Source organism: Mirounga leonina, unplaced genomic scaffold, assembly GCF_011800145.1.
Source record: "Mirounga leonina isolate KUSES-001 unplaced genomic scaffold, KU_Mleo_1.0 Mir_376, whole genome shotgun sequence".
Taxonomy (NCBI): Eukaryota; Metazoa; Chordata; class Mammalia; order Carnivora; family Phocidae; genus Mirounga; species Mirounga leonina.
This window is the reverse complement of record NW_023270718.1, coordinates 3,459,507-3,480,995: the sequence shown is the minus strand read 5'-3', so window position 1 is coordinate 3,480,995 and position 21,489 is coordinate 3,459,507. Positions and strand designations below refer to the sequence as shown.

Genomic DNA, 21,489 nt, shown 5'->3' with positions numbered 1-21,489 from the left:
CACTCTGACTCTGCACAGTGCCTGCTGCACAGGGGATCCACACAGAAGGCAGCACCAGTATCACATCTTTTACTTCTTTCCCGTTAATATAATTCTTGTCACTGAGAATAGCCACTTTTGAACTGAATTAGTCAACAGACAGGTGGAACCAAAAGCTTCTACGCACTCTAGAACTTGAGCAATCTAACTCTTGTTAGATTACCCAGAAAAACAGTGGCAGGAATGGTGATGGAGGGGAGGAATCCCTGAGTCACACTGAAGCATCCAGTGAGATTTCTTTAGGTTAAAAAAGGCCACTGTGGGACGCCTGGGTGGCTCAGTCGGTTAAGCGGCTGCCTTTGGCCCAGGTCATGATCCCAGGGTCCTGGGATCGAGTCCCACATCAGGCTCCTTGCTCAGCAGGGAACCTGCTTCTCCCTCTCTCTCCCTCTGCCTGTGCTCTGTCAAATAAATAAAATCTTAAAAAAAAAAAAAAAAAAAAAGGCCACTGATAGGATCATTCCCTATCACAGGAAGAGGTTTGTAATGTGGGGAAAAAAACAAATAAATCCTAAAGCAAATAACTTTATTTCTATCATTCCTTTTTAAAGAACCAAGGACATATAGAAAATATAAAAAAACACAAACAGCTGTGATTCAGGGGGTAAAGGAAGGACTGACACAGCCCTGGAAAGCAACAGCCTCCAGGACAGTCTGAGTTGCATCAGGAAGGGGGGGGAGCTCTGATAAGACAGGCTCCTATGTCCTAGCTTGGGCCCCAAAACATCAGAATCCTCAGGAGGTGGGACCCTGGAATCTGCCTTTTTAAAACAAGTTTTCCCAGTAATGTTCACTTTGCAAGGTCTCGCCCTAATGCCCAAGGGAACTTTGGTAACATTTCCTCTCTTCCAAAATCCAGGCTGAAACCCAACTAATCCTGAACTAAAACTCAAGAACAGCACAGCAGATGCCACCTGTTGTTTTTCAGGATCTCAAACTCTGGAGGAAATACATTCCGCCTGCCGTCTTTTCCTCTCTGGGGCACCTGTCTGCATTTGGAACTGGGGCTCCGCTAGTGTTTCATCAGGCCTGGCCTTACTCCCCACCTGGAGTCATGCTCGTCTCTGTATGACATCAGGCAGGGAGTAAGTCCAAGGAGGTGGCAAGAGGATCCCAAGCCATAAGGCATGCTGGCTGCTGGCAGGTGTCTCCTGCGGAAGCCCAGGGGGCTGGTGATGCTGTGGCGGCCCCAGGACAGAGGGATGCATCAGAGGGGGCGTTCCGGTGACGGCCGGCAAACAGCCTTCACCAGTGCTGGAAGGGAGACAGCCGGTCCCTATGCCCCTTGCTGAGCAGCTCTGGTGCTTGGAAGTCACACATCTGTACAAGCTCATTGCTCGCAGGAAATGGTTTGTACTGGTCCAATGGCTCCCCCCCCCAGAGCTGCCTTCGAGGGGGGAGGGGAGAGGGGAGAGGGCACGTGCGGTCGGGCTGCAGGTCAGCGTCTCCAGGGCTGCCAATCTTGGGTTCACTGGGGGCCGAGGCACTCCACAATCCCACTGCCCTTCATGCCATCAAAAAAGAAGAAGTTGTTGTGAGGAGGGTCCCTTTGAGACAGGGCCTGGGAAGAAAAACAAGACAAGGGTTCAGCTCAGATGTTTTCAAAAGGCTAATATGGAGAAAAATGAAAAAGCCCTCAAAAACCAGATCTTCTAAAACTCAGCAGCGGTTCTCAACAGAGGTTGATTCTGCTCCCCAGGGGCTCAGCGGTTCTGTCAGAGCCACAACGGCGACTGCCCTGTCTCTCTGCGCTGTCCCCAATCACCTGAGCGCCTCTGGACAGATCAGTTAGCTTCTCTGAACCCCATTTTCCCCACGTAAAATGAAAACAGCACATGTACTGTCCTCGTAGCACTAGGGAGATGCTGTTCCTCAACCATGTGAAACGACGTGTCCCCCCCCCAGTCCCCCGCAGCGCTGCGGGTGAGCAGTGGTAATAACTATTCATGACGATCCAACTGAGAACGGCGGCGGCCCTGACCCCCTGCGGGACACACACTGCTGCAGACGCGGCTCTTCCGTGAGGAGACATGCTGCCTGCCTTCGTGTGCACGGCGGGCCAGGGCTGGGATCCAGAGAGCCTTCCAGATACTACTTAGCCACGGAAATGGTGATTATCTTGTGGGGTTAACAGAAGCACAGGGCACTTTAAAGAAGGGGCTAGACCTCCTGAAATCACGTGCTGAACCGTGTGTGTACATGTGCGTACTGGAGAAAGGACTCACAGGTGTCAGTGAGTTTTCTCAGAGTTCTTAACTCAAAAAGGGTTGCCATTTAAAGACGAGGACATCGTCCAAGCACGCCACGAGGCAGGGTTTAAAGGCTCCCAGGAGCGCCATGCTGGTCATTCATAGGGCGGGACCTCTTTTACAAGGTTAGGAATGCACTCTAAACAAACACCCTGAACTTCTCTTTGAATTGAGCATCAATCTCAACCTGTTTCTTCCTCTGTAAAATGGGATTATACCTCCTTCAAGTGGTTATTCAGCCATCCGTCCATGGAAAACTTCTAGAGCATCTACTCTGTGCCAGGTATCAGGAGTCTGAGGCACGGTTAAGACAGAGGCCTGCTTCTCTGGGCTTACATGCAAAATGGCAAATCAACAGCACGTGCCTGCTACAGTTTTTGGTGAACATGAGATGCAATCAAGCTTGTACTGAGTCTGGCACATAACAAATTCTCAAAAAGTGGGAGCTGCCATGACTAAGAGGAGCCAGGGATCCCTTTACCACGATCTGAGGACCCCAAGCACTCGGCCAGGTGGAAGGGCCCAAGAGCCCACAGTTAGAACTCCCAGACCCTAGAACCCAAGTTACAGGACATGACACAATGGGACCCAGCAGCGCTGCTGCTGCCACCATCACTGCTACATTGCAGACAGGGAGGCCTAGCGGAGACAGGAGGAGGAGGACTGACACCTACGGAAGCATGACAGGACAGGGGAAGTGGACGGAATATGTGGTGTTTGGAATGATGGAAGGAAGAAAACAAAGAGGATTCGGAGGGAACAGAGTTACGTTTGCCCTCCGTCTCCTAATGTTTACTTGTTATGGATGGTCAGATGGTCCTCAGGAGAGAAGGGGGGGGTGTCCAGCGACCTTCAGATTGTGGGACCTTGGTGTCAGCTGGCTGAAGGCTGAATCGTGTTAAGTAAGGGGCGGGGGGTGGCGGGGACAAGACACCAGGCCATGGGGTGAACACGGGGCAAAAGGTAAAGTGCTTCCTGAGCAAGATGGGGGTAGGGGGAGATTCCAAACACACCCAGCAACCAAGAATGCAGAGTACTCTGGCTGTCTGGGATAAACAGAAACAAGATGCGGGCAACAGCTGTCCCCAGCAGGCAGGAAGGAGGGGGCTGCATTAGAGGTTAGGACTGGGACACAGAGAAGCCACTGCAAACAATGGGGTCAAGGCCAGTCGCCCCGACCCTTCATCTCCATCCCACATTAAATACCCAGGGAGCAGCTTCTTGGTGAGATGTAGCAAGTGAAGCTAAAGGCACGAAGACCGTGCCCGGGCCCATGCAGACAACGCCTGCAGCATGAGGGCTGAGTGGTGAAAGGCACAGGCTCAGAGAGCAGACTGCCTGGTCTCAGATCCTGGCTCCACCACTTCTCTGCACCTCGGCTCCTTCCTTATGAATCAGGGGTGCTCACAACAGTCCTACCTCATAGGGCTGTTGTGAGGAAAAGACAAGTGTATCCTTGTGTAGGCATTTCAGTAAGTGTTGTTACTGCTGTTGTCACTGAAGGCTACAAAACTGAGTATGTGCCCTTAGGATTCTCCCATCACTGTGCTCCTTCCTCCTGAATCTGTCTGCAGGCGGCCTCAGAATCCTTCTCAACACAGTCTCCTAGGCGGCCACAACTGACTTCTCAGATTGGGCATATATATAAACTACAATATTCATAGCAGTCTTAACGAAGCAGAAGGCGTGACCAAGGACACAGGTGTGGCCACCACATCCCTCTCTTCTTCTCCCTCTGAATCTCCCTGAGGCTCGCCCTACTCCTTATGATATAGAAAGTTGGATTTAGGGAGAGAATTTGGTCCAGAGGAAAAAAACCTTAAAGATGGTAGGACTATCAAATTGAGTCAAATGTCTCCAGAGCAAATTTACTGCCTTCAAGACAAAGTGGTGAGAGCTGGATCTCCAAATGGTCCCCTTGAGCTCAAACACATCATGTAAAGGAGCATGGGAAATCATTTAACTAGGCATGACTCTGCTCCATGAAAGAAAAGGACAAACCATCATTGCAAACCTACTGAAGCAGTCGAGAACCTACAAAAGGCAGATTGAATGTCTCTGGGCAAATATCAAAGTCCCAAAGGAAGTATCTGGGGACATGCTGTAATTCTGACAACCGAAATGTCCCAGAGGAGACTCAAAAGGCTGGCTGTGCTAGTTATGTGGTTACAGCACATATTCCAAGTGAAATATCTCCCTTCTGAGAAGGACAATGACACCAAACCTAATGTGGCCACAGGTCACGCTCTATAGAGCCTTGTGGGGCTCCTGGGACCGTACACATGCTCTGCTGGTACCGAATGCCCCCTTCTGAACAATACGCTTGGTGTGTGCATTACAAGAGGAAGCTCTGATGCCACGGCCATGGACCGAGAAAAGCCGCATGAAGCAGCAGGGGTCAAGAGCACAGGTTCTGGAGCCCATCTCCAGGCCTCAGTGTCCCCCGCCTTTAAGTGGCGATCATGACAGCACCCATTTCACAGAGCTCTGAGCAGCAGAATCCATGGCGAATATCGTGAGCACCACGCAACTCGTCAGCAGAGTTAGGACAGGCAGCGCTCTACGGCAGCCATGGGTTCTCTGAGGCGGCACGCTGACAAGGCCACGGCGGATCAACGGTCGTCTGCTCCAAAGGGACTCTTTACCTTCACAATTTCTTGGGCCAGGATCCCTCCAACCACTGCACACACTGGGGCCATCTCGGAGAAGCAGTACCTAGAAGAGAAGACAAATGAAATGGAGCCCGGAGGAGCACAAGGCTCCTGCAGGACATCTGACAAAGGTCAGTCGTGGGCTTGCCTGATGAAAACATCTCCTACCAGGAGGAGTCAATTCAGAGAGCAATGCTAACGTTGGCACCTAGGCGCGAAAATGGAATCTGCTCCAGGAGGTTAGTTGGGAAAGACCTCTGAACCTTGCAAAGCAGGCAGGAATTGTTTCACAACATTTTTTTTTTGTTTAAGTTCAAGGAAAGACTATATCTGTGCTTCCTAAAAATAAGGTCCAACAAATATCAGATGTTTCAGTGCCCCGGTCACATTCTCGCAATTCTCTTCTTACCCACAATGGGCAGTGGGTTCTATCTGCTATTCCCAGACAAATGTCAGGGAGAAGGCCTGTGTTAACATGTAGGAGGCATAGGAAATCTAGGGCCTGAAATGAAGCATGGGGGGCACAAAAAGTCTCTGCTACTCACATAGATACCAACCCTTGTGGGCCAGGATAGGGCATCCAGAGGACAAATCTTAGCTAATACTGTCACCTGCCTCTCCAAATCACCGCTCCTGGGCAGTATAACACTCTTCCACCACCGCCCCAGAGGAAGTGAGCTCTGCCAGTTCCCAGCCCTGAACATGGAGGTATTATTTTTTATATTTTTATTTTTTAAATTTATTTTTATTTTATTTTAATTTTTTAAGATTTTATTTATTCATTTGAGACACAGAGATACAGAGAGAGAGAGCATGAGCAGTGGGGAGAGGCAGAGGGAGAGGGAGAAGCAAGCTCCCCGCTGAGCCAGGAGCCCGATGTGGGGCTCGATCCCAGGACCCTGGGATCATGACCTGAGCTGAAGGCAGACGCTTAACCATCTGAGCCACCCAGGAGCCCCACGAAGGTATTTTTTAAATGAACAAAGTGGAACACAGAGAAGTTAAAAGGAAAGCTTCCCTAAGGAACCCTACCACCAGAAGACTACCTCCAATCTTTTTTTTGTTTTGTTTTTTAAAGATTTTATTTATTTATTAGAGAGAGAGAGACAGCCAGAGAGGGAACACAAGCAGGGGGAGTGGGAGAGGGAGAAGCAGGCTTCCCGTGGAGCAGGGAGCCTGATGCGGGGCTCGATCCCAGGACCCTGGGATCATGACTTGAGCCGAAGGCAGACGCCCAACGACTGAGCCACCCAGGCACCCCGACTACCTCCAATCTTCCCAGTGTGGTACACATCCTTCCTAATTTTTAAAAGTGTACATATCTAAACATATATAATTTAAAACCCAAGTAATATTAATCATTATTCACTCTGCTCTGTACCCTACTGGTAGATATTTAAGCTGTTCAACACTGCAAGCATATATCCTGGCACAGTGTCCAATAATTCTTTTTTTTTTTTTTTAATATTTATTTATTTATTTGACAGACAGAGAGCAAGCGAGCGAGCACAAGCAGGGGGAGAGGCAGGCAGAGGGAGAGGGAGAAACAGGCTCCCCGCTGAGCAGAGTGCCTGATGTGGGGCTCCACCCCTGGGATCATGACCTGAGCCGAAGGCAGATGCCCAAACGACTGAGCCACCCAGGCGCCCCGATGTCCAATAATTCCTTACGGCAAATTCTTAAACATAGAATTTCTGGGTCCTGACACACTGGGCAAAATGCCCTCCAGAAAACCGTTACCATTTCAACTCCCACCAACTGTGTGTGAAGGTGCCCATCTCCTCACACGGTGGCGGGACCAGCATTCCCATATGTGCAACCACAGAGATAACTTTTCCTCTGGATTATCAAGTTCCTTTACAGAACTATAAAACAAATAGAGAACTATACCAAAGAAAAATTAGTCACTCATAATCCCACTACTCAAAGATAATCAAACGTGGAAATATCTTTCCTTTAAAAAAATACACCTATATTCTGTGCAATCATACTATACAATTTAATATTCTGCTTTTCTTCCCCCCCTCTCTTAAAAAGTATATTATCTCAACAAAATGCTAGAGAACCTAACCAGGAACATACAGAAAGAATTATACACCATGACTAAGTGGGATTTACAACCAGAAATGCAAGGCTGGTGTAATATCTGAAAAATCCATCAATGCAGTATTGCCATATTACACAAATAAAGGTACCATAAACATGATCATCTCAACTGACAGAGAAAAAAAAAAGCATGTGACAAAATCCAGCACCTCTTCATGATAAAAACACTCAACAAACTGGGACCATAGGGAAATTTTTTCAACCTGATAAAGGGCATCCATGAAAAATCCACAGCTAACATGATACTTAATGGTGAAAGACTAAAAGCTTTCTTCCTAAGATAAGGAGTAAGACAAGGATGTCTGCTCTCACCACTTCTATTTGACATTGTACTAGGGGTTCCAGCCAAAGCAATTAAAGAAGGAGAAATAAACGAGACTGCCAGATTGGAAAGGAAGAAATAATATATATTCATAGATAACATGATCTAGTATATAGAAAATACTAAGGAATCCACAGAAAAATTATTCGAACTATTAAATTTACTCAGCAAGGCTGCAGGACACAAGATTAATATACAAAAATTAACTGCATTTCTATACATTAGCAAAGAACATTCTGAAAATGAAATTAAGACGTCCATTTACAATACCACCCAAAAGAATAAAATATATAGGAATAATTTAACAAGAGTTGTGTAAAACTAATATTCTGTAGACTACAAAACATTGTTAAAAAAATAAAAGATGTAGGGCGCCTGGGTGGCTCAGTTGGTTAAGCGACTGCCTTCGGCTCAGGTCATGATCCTGGAGTCCCGGAATCGAGTCCCGCATCGGGCTCCCTGCTCGGCAGGGAGTCTGCTTCTCCCTCTGACCCTCCTCCCTCTCATGTTCTCTGTCTCTCATTCTCTCTGTCTCAAATAAATAAATAAAATCTTTAAAAAAATAAAATAAAAGATGTAAATAAATGGAAAGATATCCCATGTTCGCGGATCGGTACACTTAACACTTTAAGGTGGCAATACTCCCCAAATTTAATCTATATATTTGGCATAATCCCAATCAAAATTTTTGCTGCCAGACTAGTCAAAAGAACCCTCAGAAAGGAAAAAGTTGAAGAATTCACATGTCCCAGTTTTACAACTTAACTACTACAGCTGCTGATACAAAACAACAGTAATCAAGATACTGTCGTACCTGAATCTATATGGACAGACATATGTACCAGTGAAATAGAAACGAGAATCCAGAACTAAAGAAATACATATATGGTCAACTGATTTTTGACAAGGGTAACAAGACCATTCAATGAAGACGGTCTTTTTTTTAACAAACAATACTGGACAATTGGGTCTCCACATGCAAAAGAATTAAGCCGAAACCCTACCTCACACCATGCACAAAAGATGACTCAAAAATGGCTCACAGACCTAAATGTAATAGCTCATGTATCTGATGAACAACTTGTATTGAGACCCTACATAGACCTTTTTAAAAATTTTTTAAATTTATTTATTTATTTATTTATTTATTTTCTAAGATTTTATTTATTTGACAGAGACACAGAGAGAGAGGGAACACAAGCAGAGGGAGTGGGAGAGGGAGAAGCAGGCTTCCCACTGGGCAGGGAGCCCGACGCAGGGCTCGATCCCAGGACCCTGGGATCATGACCTGAGCCGAAGGCAGACGCTTAATGACTGAGCCACCCAGGCGCCCCAGAACTTTTTTTTTTTTTTTTTTAAAGATTATTTACTCATTTGAGAGATAGAGCAAGAATGAGAGCGAGCATGAGCGGGGGGAGGAAGAGAGGGAGAAGCAGACTCCCCGATGAGCAGGGAGCCCGATGTGGGGCTCCATACCAGAACCCCAGGATCACGACCTGAGGCAAAGGCAGACACTTTTTTTTTTTTTTAAGATTTTATTTATTTGACAGAGAGAGACACAGCGAGAGAGGGAACAAAAGCAGGGGGAGTGGGAGAGGGAGAAGTAGGCCTCCCGCTGAGCAGGGAGCCGAATGCGGGGCTCGATCCCAGGACCCCGGGATCATGACCTGAGCCGAAGGCAGACGCCCAACGACTGAGCCACCCAGGTGCCCCGCAAAGGCAGACACTTAATGGACTGAGCCACCCAGGAGCCCCTGGACCACTTTCTAATACCATACACCACAAAAATAAATTCAAAATGGATGAAAGGCCTAAATGTGAGAGAGGAAACCATCAAAATCCTAGAGGAGAACACAGGCAGAAACCTCTCGGACCTCAGCCACAGCAACTTCTTACTAGATACTCGCCGGAGGCAAAGGAAACAAAAGCAAAAATACTGGGACTCCTTCAAGATAAAAAGCTTCTGCGCAGCGAAGGAAACAACAAACCTAAAAGGCAGCCTACTGAATGGGAGAAGATATTTGCCAATGACACATCCAATAAAGGGTTAGTATCCAAAATCTATAAAGAACTTACACCAAACTCAACACCCAAAAAAACAAAGACTCCAGTTAAGAAATGGGCAGAAGACATGAATACACACTTTTCCAAAGACATCCAGATGGCTAACAGACACATGAAAAGATGCTCAACATCACTCTTCATTAGGAAAATACAAATCAAAACCACGATGAGATACCACCTCACACCTGTCAGAATGGCTAAAATTAACAGAAGAAACAACGGGTGTTGGTGAGGATTTGAAGAAAGGGGAACCCTCTTGCCCTGTTGGTGGGAATGCAAACTGGTGCAGCCACTCTGGAGAAGAGTTTGGAGGTTCCTCAAAAAGTTAAAAATAGAACTACCCTTTGATCTAGTAATTGTATTACCAGGTATTTACCCAAAGGATACAAAAATACAGATTTGAAGGGGTACATGCACCCCGATGCTTACAGTAGCAATATCAACAATAGCCAAACTATGGAGAGAGCCCAAACGTCCATCAACTGATGATGGGTAAAGAAGATGTGGTACATGTACACACACACACACACACACACACACACACACACACACACACACAGAGGAATATTATTCAGCCATTAAAAAGAATGTATCTTGCCCTATGCAATGACATGGACAGAGCTAGAGTATATTCTGCTAAGTGAAATAAGTCAGCCAGAAAAAGACAAATACCATATGATCTAACTCATATGTGGAATTTTTTTTTTTAAAGATTTTATTTATTTATTTGACAGAGAGAGACACAGCAAGAGAGGGAACACAAGCAGGGGGAGTGGGAGAGGGAGAAGCAGGCTTCCCGCTGAGCAGGGAGCCCGATGTGGGGCTCGATCCCAGGACCCTGGGATCATGACCTGAGCCGAAGGCAGACGCTTAACGAATGAGCCACCCAGGCGCCCTCATATATGGAATTTAAGAAAGAAAACAGATGAACATATGGGAAGGGGGAAAAGAAAAAAAGCAGAGCGGGAAACAATCCGTTAGTGACTTTTTTTTTTTAGATTTTTTATTTATTCATTTGAGAGAGACAGAGAGAGCACATGCAGGGGGAGAGGCAAAAGCAGACTCCCCGCTGAGCTGGGAGCCCGACATGAGGCTCGATCCCAGGACCCTGGGATCAGGACCTAAGCCAAAGGCAGAAGCCCAACCATCTGAGCCAAAGGCAGACACTTAACCGACTGAGCCACTCAGGCACCCTGTATATAAAATTTTTTAAAAAGATTTTATTATTATTTTTAAAACTTTATGTCATCTCTTATGTATATAGGTACGTATATCATCCCTACACCCAACGTGGGGCTCAAATTCACGACCCCGAGATGAAGACAAAACAAGCACCAAGTGAAGAAACAATCAGATGAATCCAGAATACAGGACATTCTACAATTTACCTGGCCCAGATTCTTAAAAAAAAGTGCTAAATTGTTCTAGATTGTGAGTTGGAAAACTTTCTCTGCAAAGTAATTGACAGTAAATTTTTTTTGGCTTTATGCACCATATGGTCCCTGTTTAAACTTTTTTTTTTTTTTTTAAGATTTTATTTATTTATTTGACAGAAGGAGACACAGTGAGAGAGGGAACACAAGCAGGGGGAGTGGGAGAGGGAGAAGCAGGTTTCCCGCCAAGCAGGGAGCCCGATGCAGGGCTCGATCCTAGGACCCTGGGATCATGACTTGAGCCGAAGGCAGACACCCAACTGACTAAGCCACTCAGGTGCTCCCCTGTTTAAACTCTTTAAGGCTGCTGTTACAGAGTTGTAAAAATTCTGGAAAAGCTGTCACAGATAATACATAAACGAGTAGGTGTGGAATAAAACTTTATTTACAAAAACAGGTGGCAAGCCACAGAACCAAATGCAAGTGATGAACTTGGATGCATCCTTTTTTTTTTTTTTTTTAAGATTTTATTTATTTGCGAGAGAGAGAATGAGAGACAGAGAACATGAGAGGGAGGAGGGTCAGAGGGAGAAGCAGAATCCATGCTGAGCAGGGAGCCCGATGTGGGACTCAATCCCAGGACTCCAGGATCATGACCAGAGCCTAAGGCAGTTGCTTAACCAACTGAGCCACCCAGGCGCCCAAACTTGGATGCATCCTTAAGCATCATGTCATCAGTATGTCCCTCCCCCCAAAACAAAAAGCAAAATATTAGCAACTGAATCTAGCTAAGTGTATTCACTACTGTGTTCATTTTTCTGTATGCTTGGCACTTTTCACAATAAACATCATTTTCAAACTGTGTATTGTCCTGTGTCATTAACTCTTTAATGCCTTTCTAATTTCGCTTTTAAATATGATAATAAGTGTTTATTTATTTAGCTCCACACCAGCATGGAGCCCAGTGCGGGGCTCAAACCCATTACCCTGAGATCAAGAGTCTGATGCTTAACCCACTGAGCCACCCATACGCCCCATGAATATCTTTTGTACAGAAATACTTGTTCACTTACTTCAAGGTATATTCCCATTATCAAGAAGAATGACTGGGCCCAAGACAGAACACTGTAATGAGTCCTGATACATATTTCCAAACTGCTTCGTAAAAAGACTGCACCTTTTCCCACCACCCTTGTGAACAATTATACGGGTCTTCTAAAAAAAATCTACAAAGGATTTTGTTGATTTTTACATATGCTAAGACAGAAAATGTGTAGGAAGATATAATACCAAAGGGTCAGTGGTTTTCTCTGAGTAATGGAATTATGAGTGATTTTCATTTTCATCTCTGAATTTATTTTGTACTATATCAGATTTTTCCATAACACGCATACTATTTCTGTAATTTAAAAGGAGTAACTTTAGGGGCGCCTGGGTGGCTCAGTCATTAAGCGTCTGCCTTCGGCTCAGGTCATGATCCCAGGGTCCTGGGATCGAGCCCCGCAACGGGCTCCCTGCTCCGCAGGAAGCCTGCTTCTCCCTCTCCCACTCCCCCTGCTTATATTCCCTCTCTGTGTCTCTCTCTGTCAAATAAATAAATAAAATCTTTAAAAATAAAATAAAATAAAATAAAAAAATAAAAACAGTAACTTTACAAAAGGATAAATATGGTAGAATTCTGGTTACATGAAATACCTAGTATAATTAAATTCATAGAGCTAGAAAGCAGCATAGACGTTACCAGAGGCTGGGGGAAGGCAGAATGGGAAGTTAGTGTTTAATGGGCATTTTCAGTTTAGGATGATGAAAAAATGGAAATAGACAGCAGTAATGTCTGCACAACAATGTCAATAAACTTAATGCTGATGAATTGTACATGTTTTTTTTAAAAGATTTTATTTTTTTTTATGATTTTATTTATTTATTTGACAGAGAGAGACACAGCGCGATAGGGAACACAAGCAGGGGGAGTGGGAGAAGGAGAAGCAGGCTTCCCGCCCAGCAGGGAGCCCGATGCGGGGCTCTATCCCAGATGACCCAAGCCAAAGGCAGACATTTAACGAAGGATTCACCCAGGTGCCCCTGAAGATTTTATTTTTAAGTAATCTCTATACTCAACGTGGGGCACAAACTCATAATCCCGAGATCAAGAGTTGCACACTCCATCAACTAAGCCAGCCAGATGCCCTCAAGTGTACATTTAAGAATGGTTTAGGGGTGCCTGGGTGGTGCAGTCGGCTAAGGAGCCGACTGTTGGTTTCAGCTCAGGTCATGGTCTCTGGGTGGTGAGACCGAGCCCAGGATTGAGCTCTGTGCTCAGCGGGGAGTCGGCTTCAGGACTCTCTCTCTCCCTCTGCCCCTCCCCCCAGGCTGTCCCTCTAAAATAAATAAATAAATCTTTAAAAAAGGGGGGAGGTTTAAATGGGGTGCCTTGCTGGCTCAGGGGGTAGAGCATGAGACTCTTAATCTTGTGGTTATAAATTTGAGCCCCACACTGGGTGTAGAGATTACTTAAAAATTAAAAAAAAAAAGTTAAAATGCTACATTTTATATTGTATTTTGCCAAATTAAAAAAAAATTCAACAGTAAAAGTTATTTTACATACACAAATTAAGAATGTTCATCATAAATGTTTATAACAGTGAAAAAGTATCAACAACTTACATACCCACCAACATAATGGTTAAGTAAATTACCACCTATCAAACAATGAAACATGAAGCACAAGTGAGGCTATGGATTTGTATTTTTGCTGCAAACAGACCCATGATATGCTGAAAAAATAAGACTATCATATATTAAGCATGATCTCATTTTGATATTTAAAAAGAGAAAAAAAGGGCGCCTGGGTGGCTCAGTCGTTGGGCGTCTACCTTCAGCTCAGGTCATGATCCCAGGGTCCTGGGATCGAGTCCCACATCGGGCTCCCTGCTCGGCAGGAAGCCTGCTTCTCCCTCTCCCACTCCCCCTGCTTGTGTTCCCTCTCTCGCTGTGTCTCTCTGTGTCAAATAAATAAATAAAATCTTTAAAAATAAATAAATAAAGGGACGCCTGGGTGGCTCAGTCGGTTAAGCGGCTGCCTTCGGCCCAGGTCATGATCTCAGGGTCCTGGGATCGAGTCCCACATCGGGCTCCTTGCTCAGCAGGGAACCTGCTTCTCCCTCTCTCTCTCCCTCTGCTTGTGCTCTCTCTGTCAAATAAATAAAAATCTTTAAAAATAAATAAATAAATAAATAAATAAATAAATAAATAAATAAATAAAATAAAAAATATGAATAAATAGTAAATAGAGATGTCTGTGAGGTGAAACCCTGAAACATTAGCAGTGGCCACTTTTCAATGGTGGGACTATGGGTGATCTTTTTCTTCCTTTTAACACTTTCTGGAAATGGGCAGCTGTTACTTTCATAATCAGAAAAGCAATAAAACTCTCTGAAAGAGAATAAAGAACCTGACATAAAGGACAGTGTCCGAGATCACAGACAGATGAGGAGAATGAAGACCTGTGCACAGCTTTCTTGACTCAAGTGAGCACACCCTGTTCAGAACTGGCTGCGGGCTATTTGTGAGGGTAGCTCATTTCCTTGCCAGCATCCCGATCCCATCGCGGGCCTTATCTCCACCTATCTATCCACAGACACTCCACGAGGCCACCAAACACCTCTTACTTAAAGGGCAATAGAGCGGAAGCGCCTGAGCACATGAGGCACTGGACAAGGGAAAGCAGTTTCCGCAGAGGGTGGGCACGGAAAGAAAACACTCTGGAGAGAAAACCAGCCAGCAGCTAGTTAGGTTATGGCTAACGGCAAGCCGTTCTTCACTCAAGATGCCCAAATTAGTTCACTAAGCTGCACACTCACAGCCTGGCACCGGGCACCAGGCATGCCTGGGGGCCCTGCGTGGCCCAGCCCCTCCTCCCGCCGTGAAGCACAGAGCAGACACCACTTGCTTCTCACACAGTGTTCTTCCTCCACCAAAAGATGGATGTCTGGCTGTTAGCAGGACACAGGGATCCCATTCCAGCCTGCAGTATTATTAGCCCCTGACCACATAGTGCTAACTTACAAAAGTACCCTGTGATTGGCTGATGGCTTGGCAGGTCGTTCAGGGCCCACTGCTGGGCCTGAACTGGTTGGGCTTTGGTAGGGTCTAAATGAGGTTCCCAGACACAAGTAAAGTTAAGTAGGGACTAGGAAAGGAAGGGACGCTGATTTACTTTATTGTTGAAAAGAAACCAAGGCAGCAGTGTGGTAAGACCTGGGTGAGATCGTGGTTGGCTATATACTAAAACCTTGGGGAAGTGATTACATCTTTCTGAGCATTAGTGTCTTCATTTAACTAATGGGAAAATAATAACAAATAAAATAATAGGGCGCCTGGGTGACTCAGTTGGTTAAGCGACTGCCTTCGGCTCAGGTCATGATCCTGGAGTCCCCGGATCGAGTCCCGCATCGGGCTCCCTGCTCGGCAGGGAGTCTGCTTCTCCCTCTGACCCTCCCCCCTCTCATGCTCTCTCTATCTCATTCTCTCTCTCAAATAAATAAATAAAATCTTAAAAAAAAAAATGCACACTTCAAGGGATTATTGTGACAACTAAATGTGGCGGTACAGGGGGTACCTGGATGGCTCAGTTAGGTGTCTGCCTTCGGCTCGGGTCATGATCTTGGGGTCCTGGGATCGAGCCCCGAGATGGGCTCCCCAGTCAGTGGGGAGTCTGCTTGTCCCTCTCCCTCTGCCCCTCCCCTCCTCGTGCTCTCGAATAAATAAACAAAATCTTAAAAAAAAAAAATGTGGCTGTACCAGGTAAAGCACAGAACATCCTCAGTACATGGTACTATTGTTATTAGCTGTATAACCTTGGACTAGTCTCTTCTCTGAGTTTTCTTCCTTTCTTTTTAAGATTATTTATTTATTTGAGAGGGAGAAAGAGAGCACGAGTGGGGGGTGGGGGGGCAGAGGGAGAGGGAGAAGCAGACTCTCCCCTGCACAGGGAGCCTGACACGGGGCTCAATCCCAGGACCCTGAGATCAGGACCTGAGCCGAAGGCAGACGCTTAACCGACTGAGCCTCCCAGGCGCCTCTTTCTCTGAGCTTTGACTTAACTTTTCGTCACCTATAAAACGGTTGTTGTGAAGAGAGACCATGTACATAAGACAACCACCACGATGCCTGGGACATAACTGCTGCTCAATAAACTCAAAACAGCCATCCTCACCAGTGCTACACTGGAGGCATTCTGGTTACCCCCCAAAGACACTGAGAGTGAGAGGATCCCAGAACTGCCTGGAAAGGGGTTCCTGACACAGTCACCATCTGGACCGCTCCAATTAAATCCTAAACCTGCCGAGGATGAGAGCAAAAGACTGGTCACCTAGGGCGAAGGCATCTCAGGACCCAAGGGCGAGGACACTGGGAACATGGATGCCCTTGCCGCTGCTGGTATAAACTGATAAGTGATCACTGGAGGGCAATGGGGAAATAGCTACCAAATGATAAAATCACAATCTTCTGACCCAGCCACTCCCTTTCTAGTAATGGATCCTGCAGTTATACCTGCACACATACAAAATGATACGCACGTGGTCATACACTACGTGGTAACAGAAGCCTGGCCACAACCTGAGTCTGTACGGGACAGGTTCAATAAATTATAGTGCTCCCATGTTGAAATACTATACAGCAATAGAAACAAAGGAGGAATCTATGTACTGATCTGGAAATATCCCCAAAAGATAATGTAAACTGAAAAGAGAAAGTATAGAATAGTGTATATAGATTTTACATTACCTTGAATTTTCACCCATGTGAATATAAATGATCTATGACAAAAGACAACCTGCATCTCTCTTTCTTTTTCACATACTGGTGCTATATCAGAGGTCGATGGGAATAGGCAGAATGCAGTGAAGGAGAGGCTCTCCTCAGGGCTTTTGCTCTTAATAAGGGATCTGCCCAAATTAAAGCAAATACTGAAAGCAGACATTTATCAATCCAGGCTAACCTGTGATAAACACCGAGACTAACCTGACGAAGTCTTCGGGAAGCAGGTCAGGACTAACACCCAGGGAGTCAAGCACGTCGTTTCGAATCTGGAGCAACAACTCAGAATCTTCCCCAAAGGTATCAGAACTAGGATCTCTTCCTTTATCTGTGCGGAACTTCAGGAGCACTAAGAAAGGCAAAGAAGGTAGGTTAAAAACCAAGTCTTTTTTTTTTTTTAAAGATTCTATTTATTTGAGAGAAAGAGAGAGAGACAGAGAGAGAGAGCAAGAGCAAGCAGGGAGCAAGAGGGAAAGGGACAAGCAGGCTCCATGCTGAGGCCCCAACGTGGGGCCCAATCGCCCGACCCTGAGATCATGACTCAAGCTGAAATCAAAGAGTCGGACACTCAGCCAACTGAGCTACCCAGGCACCTCCAAAACCAAGTCTTTTCAAAACAAATGCTTATGGATGTTGAGAACGTAAACACAGAAAGTGGTACAGTAATCAGAATGAGGGCCAAGTGAAAGACAATCTACTTTTATTTGCAAACATAGAGAGGCAATCAATGATTACAAAAATGACTAAAATTACTGTGATGAGTGCCACAATAGTATAACAGAAGATCTGACATCCTTGATGGGGTGGTGTCAATTAAGGACTCCCCAAGGAAGTAGTAACCGAGTCAAGTATGTGTGAATTTGGGGGCAGGGGAAGTAGGGGAGAAGCCTCAAGCAGAGGGAAAAGACCCAATTATGACCCAGAAGACAGGTCTGGAGTGGGAGGCATGCATTCTAGGCATCAGTTCAAAGGGCTGCTTCAGCCAGAAAGGCCAGCCAAATGCTCAGACTCATCAGACAGGCAGGTCATTACAAACAAAACCTCCCTCAGTACAATAATTATGTCAACCTCTAGAAACGAATGTTTAATTTTGCTTGTGAACCAGAGGAAAGGTTCAGATGATGGCAGCAAATTAGAGCTACCGTGTAATGAGACCCTAACAAGGTTTGAATTTTTAACCCCAACAAAAAGACACAGGCAGGAACCTAAGACTGACGAAAATACCAGCACCTTCTACCGCCAGCACGCCTTGTCCACGATGTTCACTGCATGCTGGGTGGATGGTATCCTTATTCCCCACAAGCTCCCCAGAATGGGCGCACAGCTGGCCTGGAGCCCCATCTCTAGGGCAATGCCCCCCCCCCCCCCCCCCCCCGGACACTGCTGCTTCAGAGCCTGGGTAGACACAGACAGGGCCCGGTGTTCTGGGACAGCAGCTCAGGCCCGGAGGGGGCTTGCCAGTTTAAAAAAAGTGCTTCCTTTTAAGTCTCATCGACAATTGCGGACGGAAAAGAGAACTTACTCAACAAATTATACTCTCCATCAGTACAAGGGGCTCTTCCCTAAAAATTAAGATGGACTGAAAAGTGACCCAACTGCTGTGAGGCTCTTTAAAAATCCAAGGATTTGTGGGCGCCTGGGTGGCTCAGTCATTAAGCGTCTGCCTTCGGCTCAGGTCATGATCCCAGGGTCCTGGGATCGAGCCCCGCATCGGGCTCCCTGCTCAGCGGGAAGCCTGCTTCTCCTCTCCCACTTCCCCTGCTTGTGTTCCCTCTCTCGCTGGGTCTCTCTGTCAAATAAATAAATCTTAAAAAAAATAAAAATAAAAATAAAAATCCAAGAATTTGGAAGCCACCCTCGACTAAAGAATCCATCCTTCGACTTGTTTTCTGAAGACTCACAGATCGTTTCAGTGATGAGCGGCCTGGGTTGAGAACCACCAGCTAAGAAGCAGGAATTCATTCATTCACAGGTACGATGGCCAAGCACTCACTGCGGGCCCGGCAGGCCCAGGAGCTGCAGGGAGTGGCCAGCCTGCTCCGGTGAAGGCAATGGGGGTGGCGGCAGAGGGAGGATTCAGGAACCACAGCAGATGGACCCCTCAAGCCCGAGAGGAGCTCATAAATGGGTTTTCAAGTGCTCCAGGAAGATCTCAAACCATGGAGGCCCGTTTAAGGAAAAGAAGACACAACCTGTCCTGGGCTGGGCTTTTCTCAGAGACAGGTCCCCGGTCCACATTTCTCTGGCAACCTCCACATATCAGCGACTTTGAAAAAAGGACTCCAAAATATCGGTTTTGAATACTGTTTTGTTGTCTGGGGATGTTACTTTCCTCTTTTCAAGAACACAGCTCTGGGGCACCTGGGTGGCTCAGTCAGTTGAGTGTCTGACTCTTGATTTCGACTCTGGGTCATGATCTTGGGGTTGTGGGATCGAGCCCCGCATGGGGCTCCGCACTCAGCATGGAGTCTGCTTGTCCCTCTCCCTCTGTTCCTCCCCCCGCCGCTCTCTCTCTCAAATAAATACAATCTTTAAAAAAAGAAAAAAAGAAGAACACAGCTCCTAGAATCTTCAGTGCTACCTGACCACTTGGCAGCCAACTCAGAGCTGATGACAATTCGGATGCTGGCTAACACCAATCTGCCATCACCTAAGCCTCACTTCTAATTCAGCAGATGTGTTGCTGGGATTCCAGTTTGGAGTAAATAAATGCAATCAAGTAATAAGCATTTGGGGGCAGGGTGGAGAAAAGACTAAAACAGGGACTATCAATCCCTGTTTAGACCAAGACTCTTTTTCAACAATGTCCTGTGAAGACAAAGGAATCTGGAAATGTGCTAGTCAGGCCAGAAGAGAGGATACTCTGAGCAGACTGTATCGAATGTCATCGCTATTCCTGTCAATCACTCCTGAGAGGACACAAGGACAGACCCCGAATGAGTTATCAGTGTCGCCTGAGCAATGACCGAAGCCTTGCCAAGTGCAAGCCGCTGGAACCGCACAATCCATGGCCCAGTGGCCACTATGTGGGGAAAATGAGTGAGGCTGCTTGATTTCCAGCAGCCAGGGTGGTGGGCAGCAGGAGCCCGTGCTGGCTGTCTCCAGGCAATCCTCTCATTTCTGTGTCAGCAACAGAAGCACCAACTGTCACGAGGGACGGAGAGGAGAGGACCATTTTTCCAGCTCCACCACAAAGCTTGTCATCTTTTGGTTAGAAAATCCAGCTAGCTCTTGGAACAAAGCTCAAACCGTTATAATAATCAGAGAACAGCGCCTACAATGTGCCAGGCACTGTTCTTAACGTTTTATGTGCATTAACTAATGCTCATCCTCAGTGACCTGGTGAGGGAGGTATTACTCTCCCCACTTTACTGATGAAGAAACTGAAGTTCAAAGAGATGAAGTGCTTGTTCAATGTAACTGTCCATAAGCAGTGGAGGAGAAATGCCAACTCAGATCTGGCTTCAAAATCGGTGTTTCTTAACCCTAATCGAATCCAGGAGAAATGGTTTAAGACAACCAGGAATGCAGCCCCAAGGATTCCAAGTGGTCTGGCTCTTTGCCCCTAACCTCAGGAAGACTCCTATTCAACCATATTTTTGGGAGATGCATTTTCCAGATGGGCCCTGCCCTCTCCCAACTGGTCCATTAATTTTAAGTTGCTAGTTCAGTGGGTGAGAAGTGGAGGCAGAGGCCGTCCGAAACCTCGCCTCAGAAAGAAGATGGCACGAAGAGGAGGAGGACAAAGGCAGCCAGCAGCTGGCCCCGCTGTCTCTCTGGGCCCCTTGCCCGGTCCTGGTGCAGGCCGTCTGGCCGAGGGCCGGCAGGCTGGCACTGTCCAGATACCTCGCTGACCACATCTGAAGTCCTCTCAGGGCCTCTGGGAAGAGGGCCAGTCAGTCCGGCCACTTACTTGCAGCAAAGCAAACAGAAGCTGTATTTTTCACTCTTTTTCAAATGTCAGCACTCCAGTCAGCAGGGGTCATGGGGGATAGGGAGAAGCCCGTGTCCTGAACAGGCAGCAGCCCCAGAACTGACCCTATCCCCTAACAAGCTCTTGCTTATTAAATTCTCCTCTTTGTTCTGCTTTTCACCCCTCCCAAATAGCCAGTCAGCTACGCACATAGGCGCGCACGCGCACACACACACACACACCCCCCACTGTTGACACTGCAATTCTGAAGAGCACCTCTTCACCAGTTTCCAGATTATAAAATTGTTCCATTAAGATCAAATATTGTCAGGGATGGAGAGCTACTCTGCCAAAAGATGACTCATCGCATAGTATCAAAACACTGCACAAAATTAGAGTTCCAAAGTTGATTAACTTCATCTGAACCTTTTAATTAACTCAGGTTGTTAAAGTCTAAGGGAATGACATTCATCGCTACAGATGATAGGCTAGTGTGTCTGCCCAAGTTCAGGACTTGCCCATGTCATGGAAAAAGGCAAACTTCAAAAAAGGAGAAACCAAGTACCTTTTCATTTGTTAGAAGAAAAACAATGTACATGCGAATATACTACTATTCTGAAAAAAGGAAATTAACACTCAAATTCAAATTTAAACTGAATCAGAGTATCAGATTCGTGTTGTAACAGAAATCTGGAAAGCAGCACTATTATTTATTTATTTATTTATTTATTTATTTATTTATTTATTTTTAAGATTTTATTTTTACTTATTCGACGAGAGAGAGGGAACACAAGCAGGGGGAGTGGGAGAGAGGAGCAGGCTTCCCGCCGAGCAGGGAGCCTGATGTGGGGCTCGATCCCAGACCCTGGGATCATGACCTGAGCCGAAGGCAGATGCTTAACCATCTGAGCCACCCAGGCGCCCCTATTTTATTTATTTTTTAAAAGATTTT

The 21,489-nt window shown here is 46.1% G+C and overlaps 1 protein-coding gene across 1 annotated transcript in view; it reads right to left on the bottom strand.

The window, feature by feature from the left end:
* Nucleotides 1-548: 548 nt before the first annotated feature.
* The window catches only part of SAE1 (SUMO1 activating enzyme subunit 1), a 79,202-nt gene continuing 58,261 nt past the window's right edge, over nucleotides 549-21,489 (bottom strand). The window contains exons 7-9 of the mRNA XM_034986851.1: nucleotides 16,829-16,973; nucleotides 4,934-5,003; nucleotides 549-1,600 (exon numbers count right to left, since the gene is read on the bottom strand). Coding sequence (XP_034842742.1) covers nucleotides 1,508-1,600; nucleotides 4,934-5,003; nucleotides 16,829-16,973 — 308 coding nt within the window. The 3' untranslated portion in view covers nucleotides 549-1,507. The remainder of the gene's footprint in view (nucleotides 1,601-4,933; nucleotides 5,004-16,828; nucleotides 16,974-21,489) is intronic.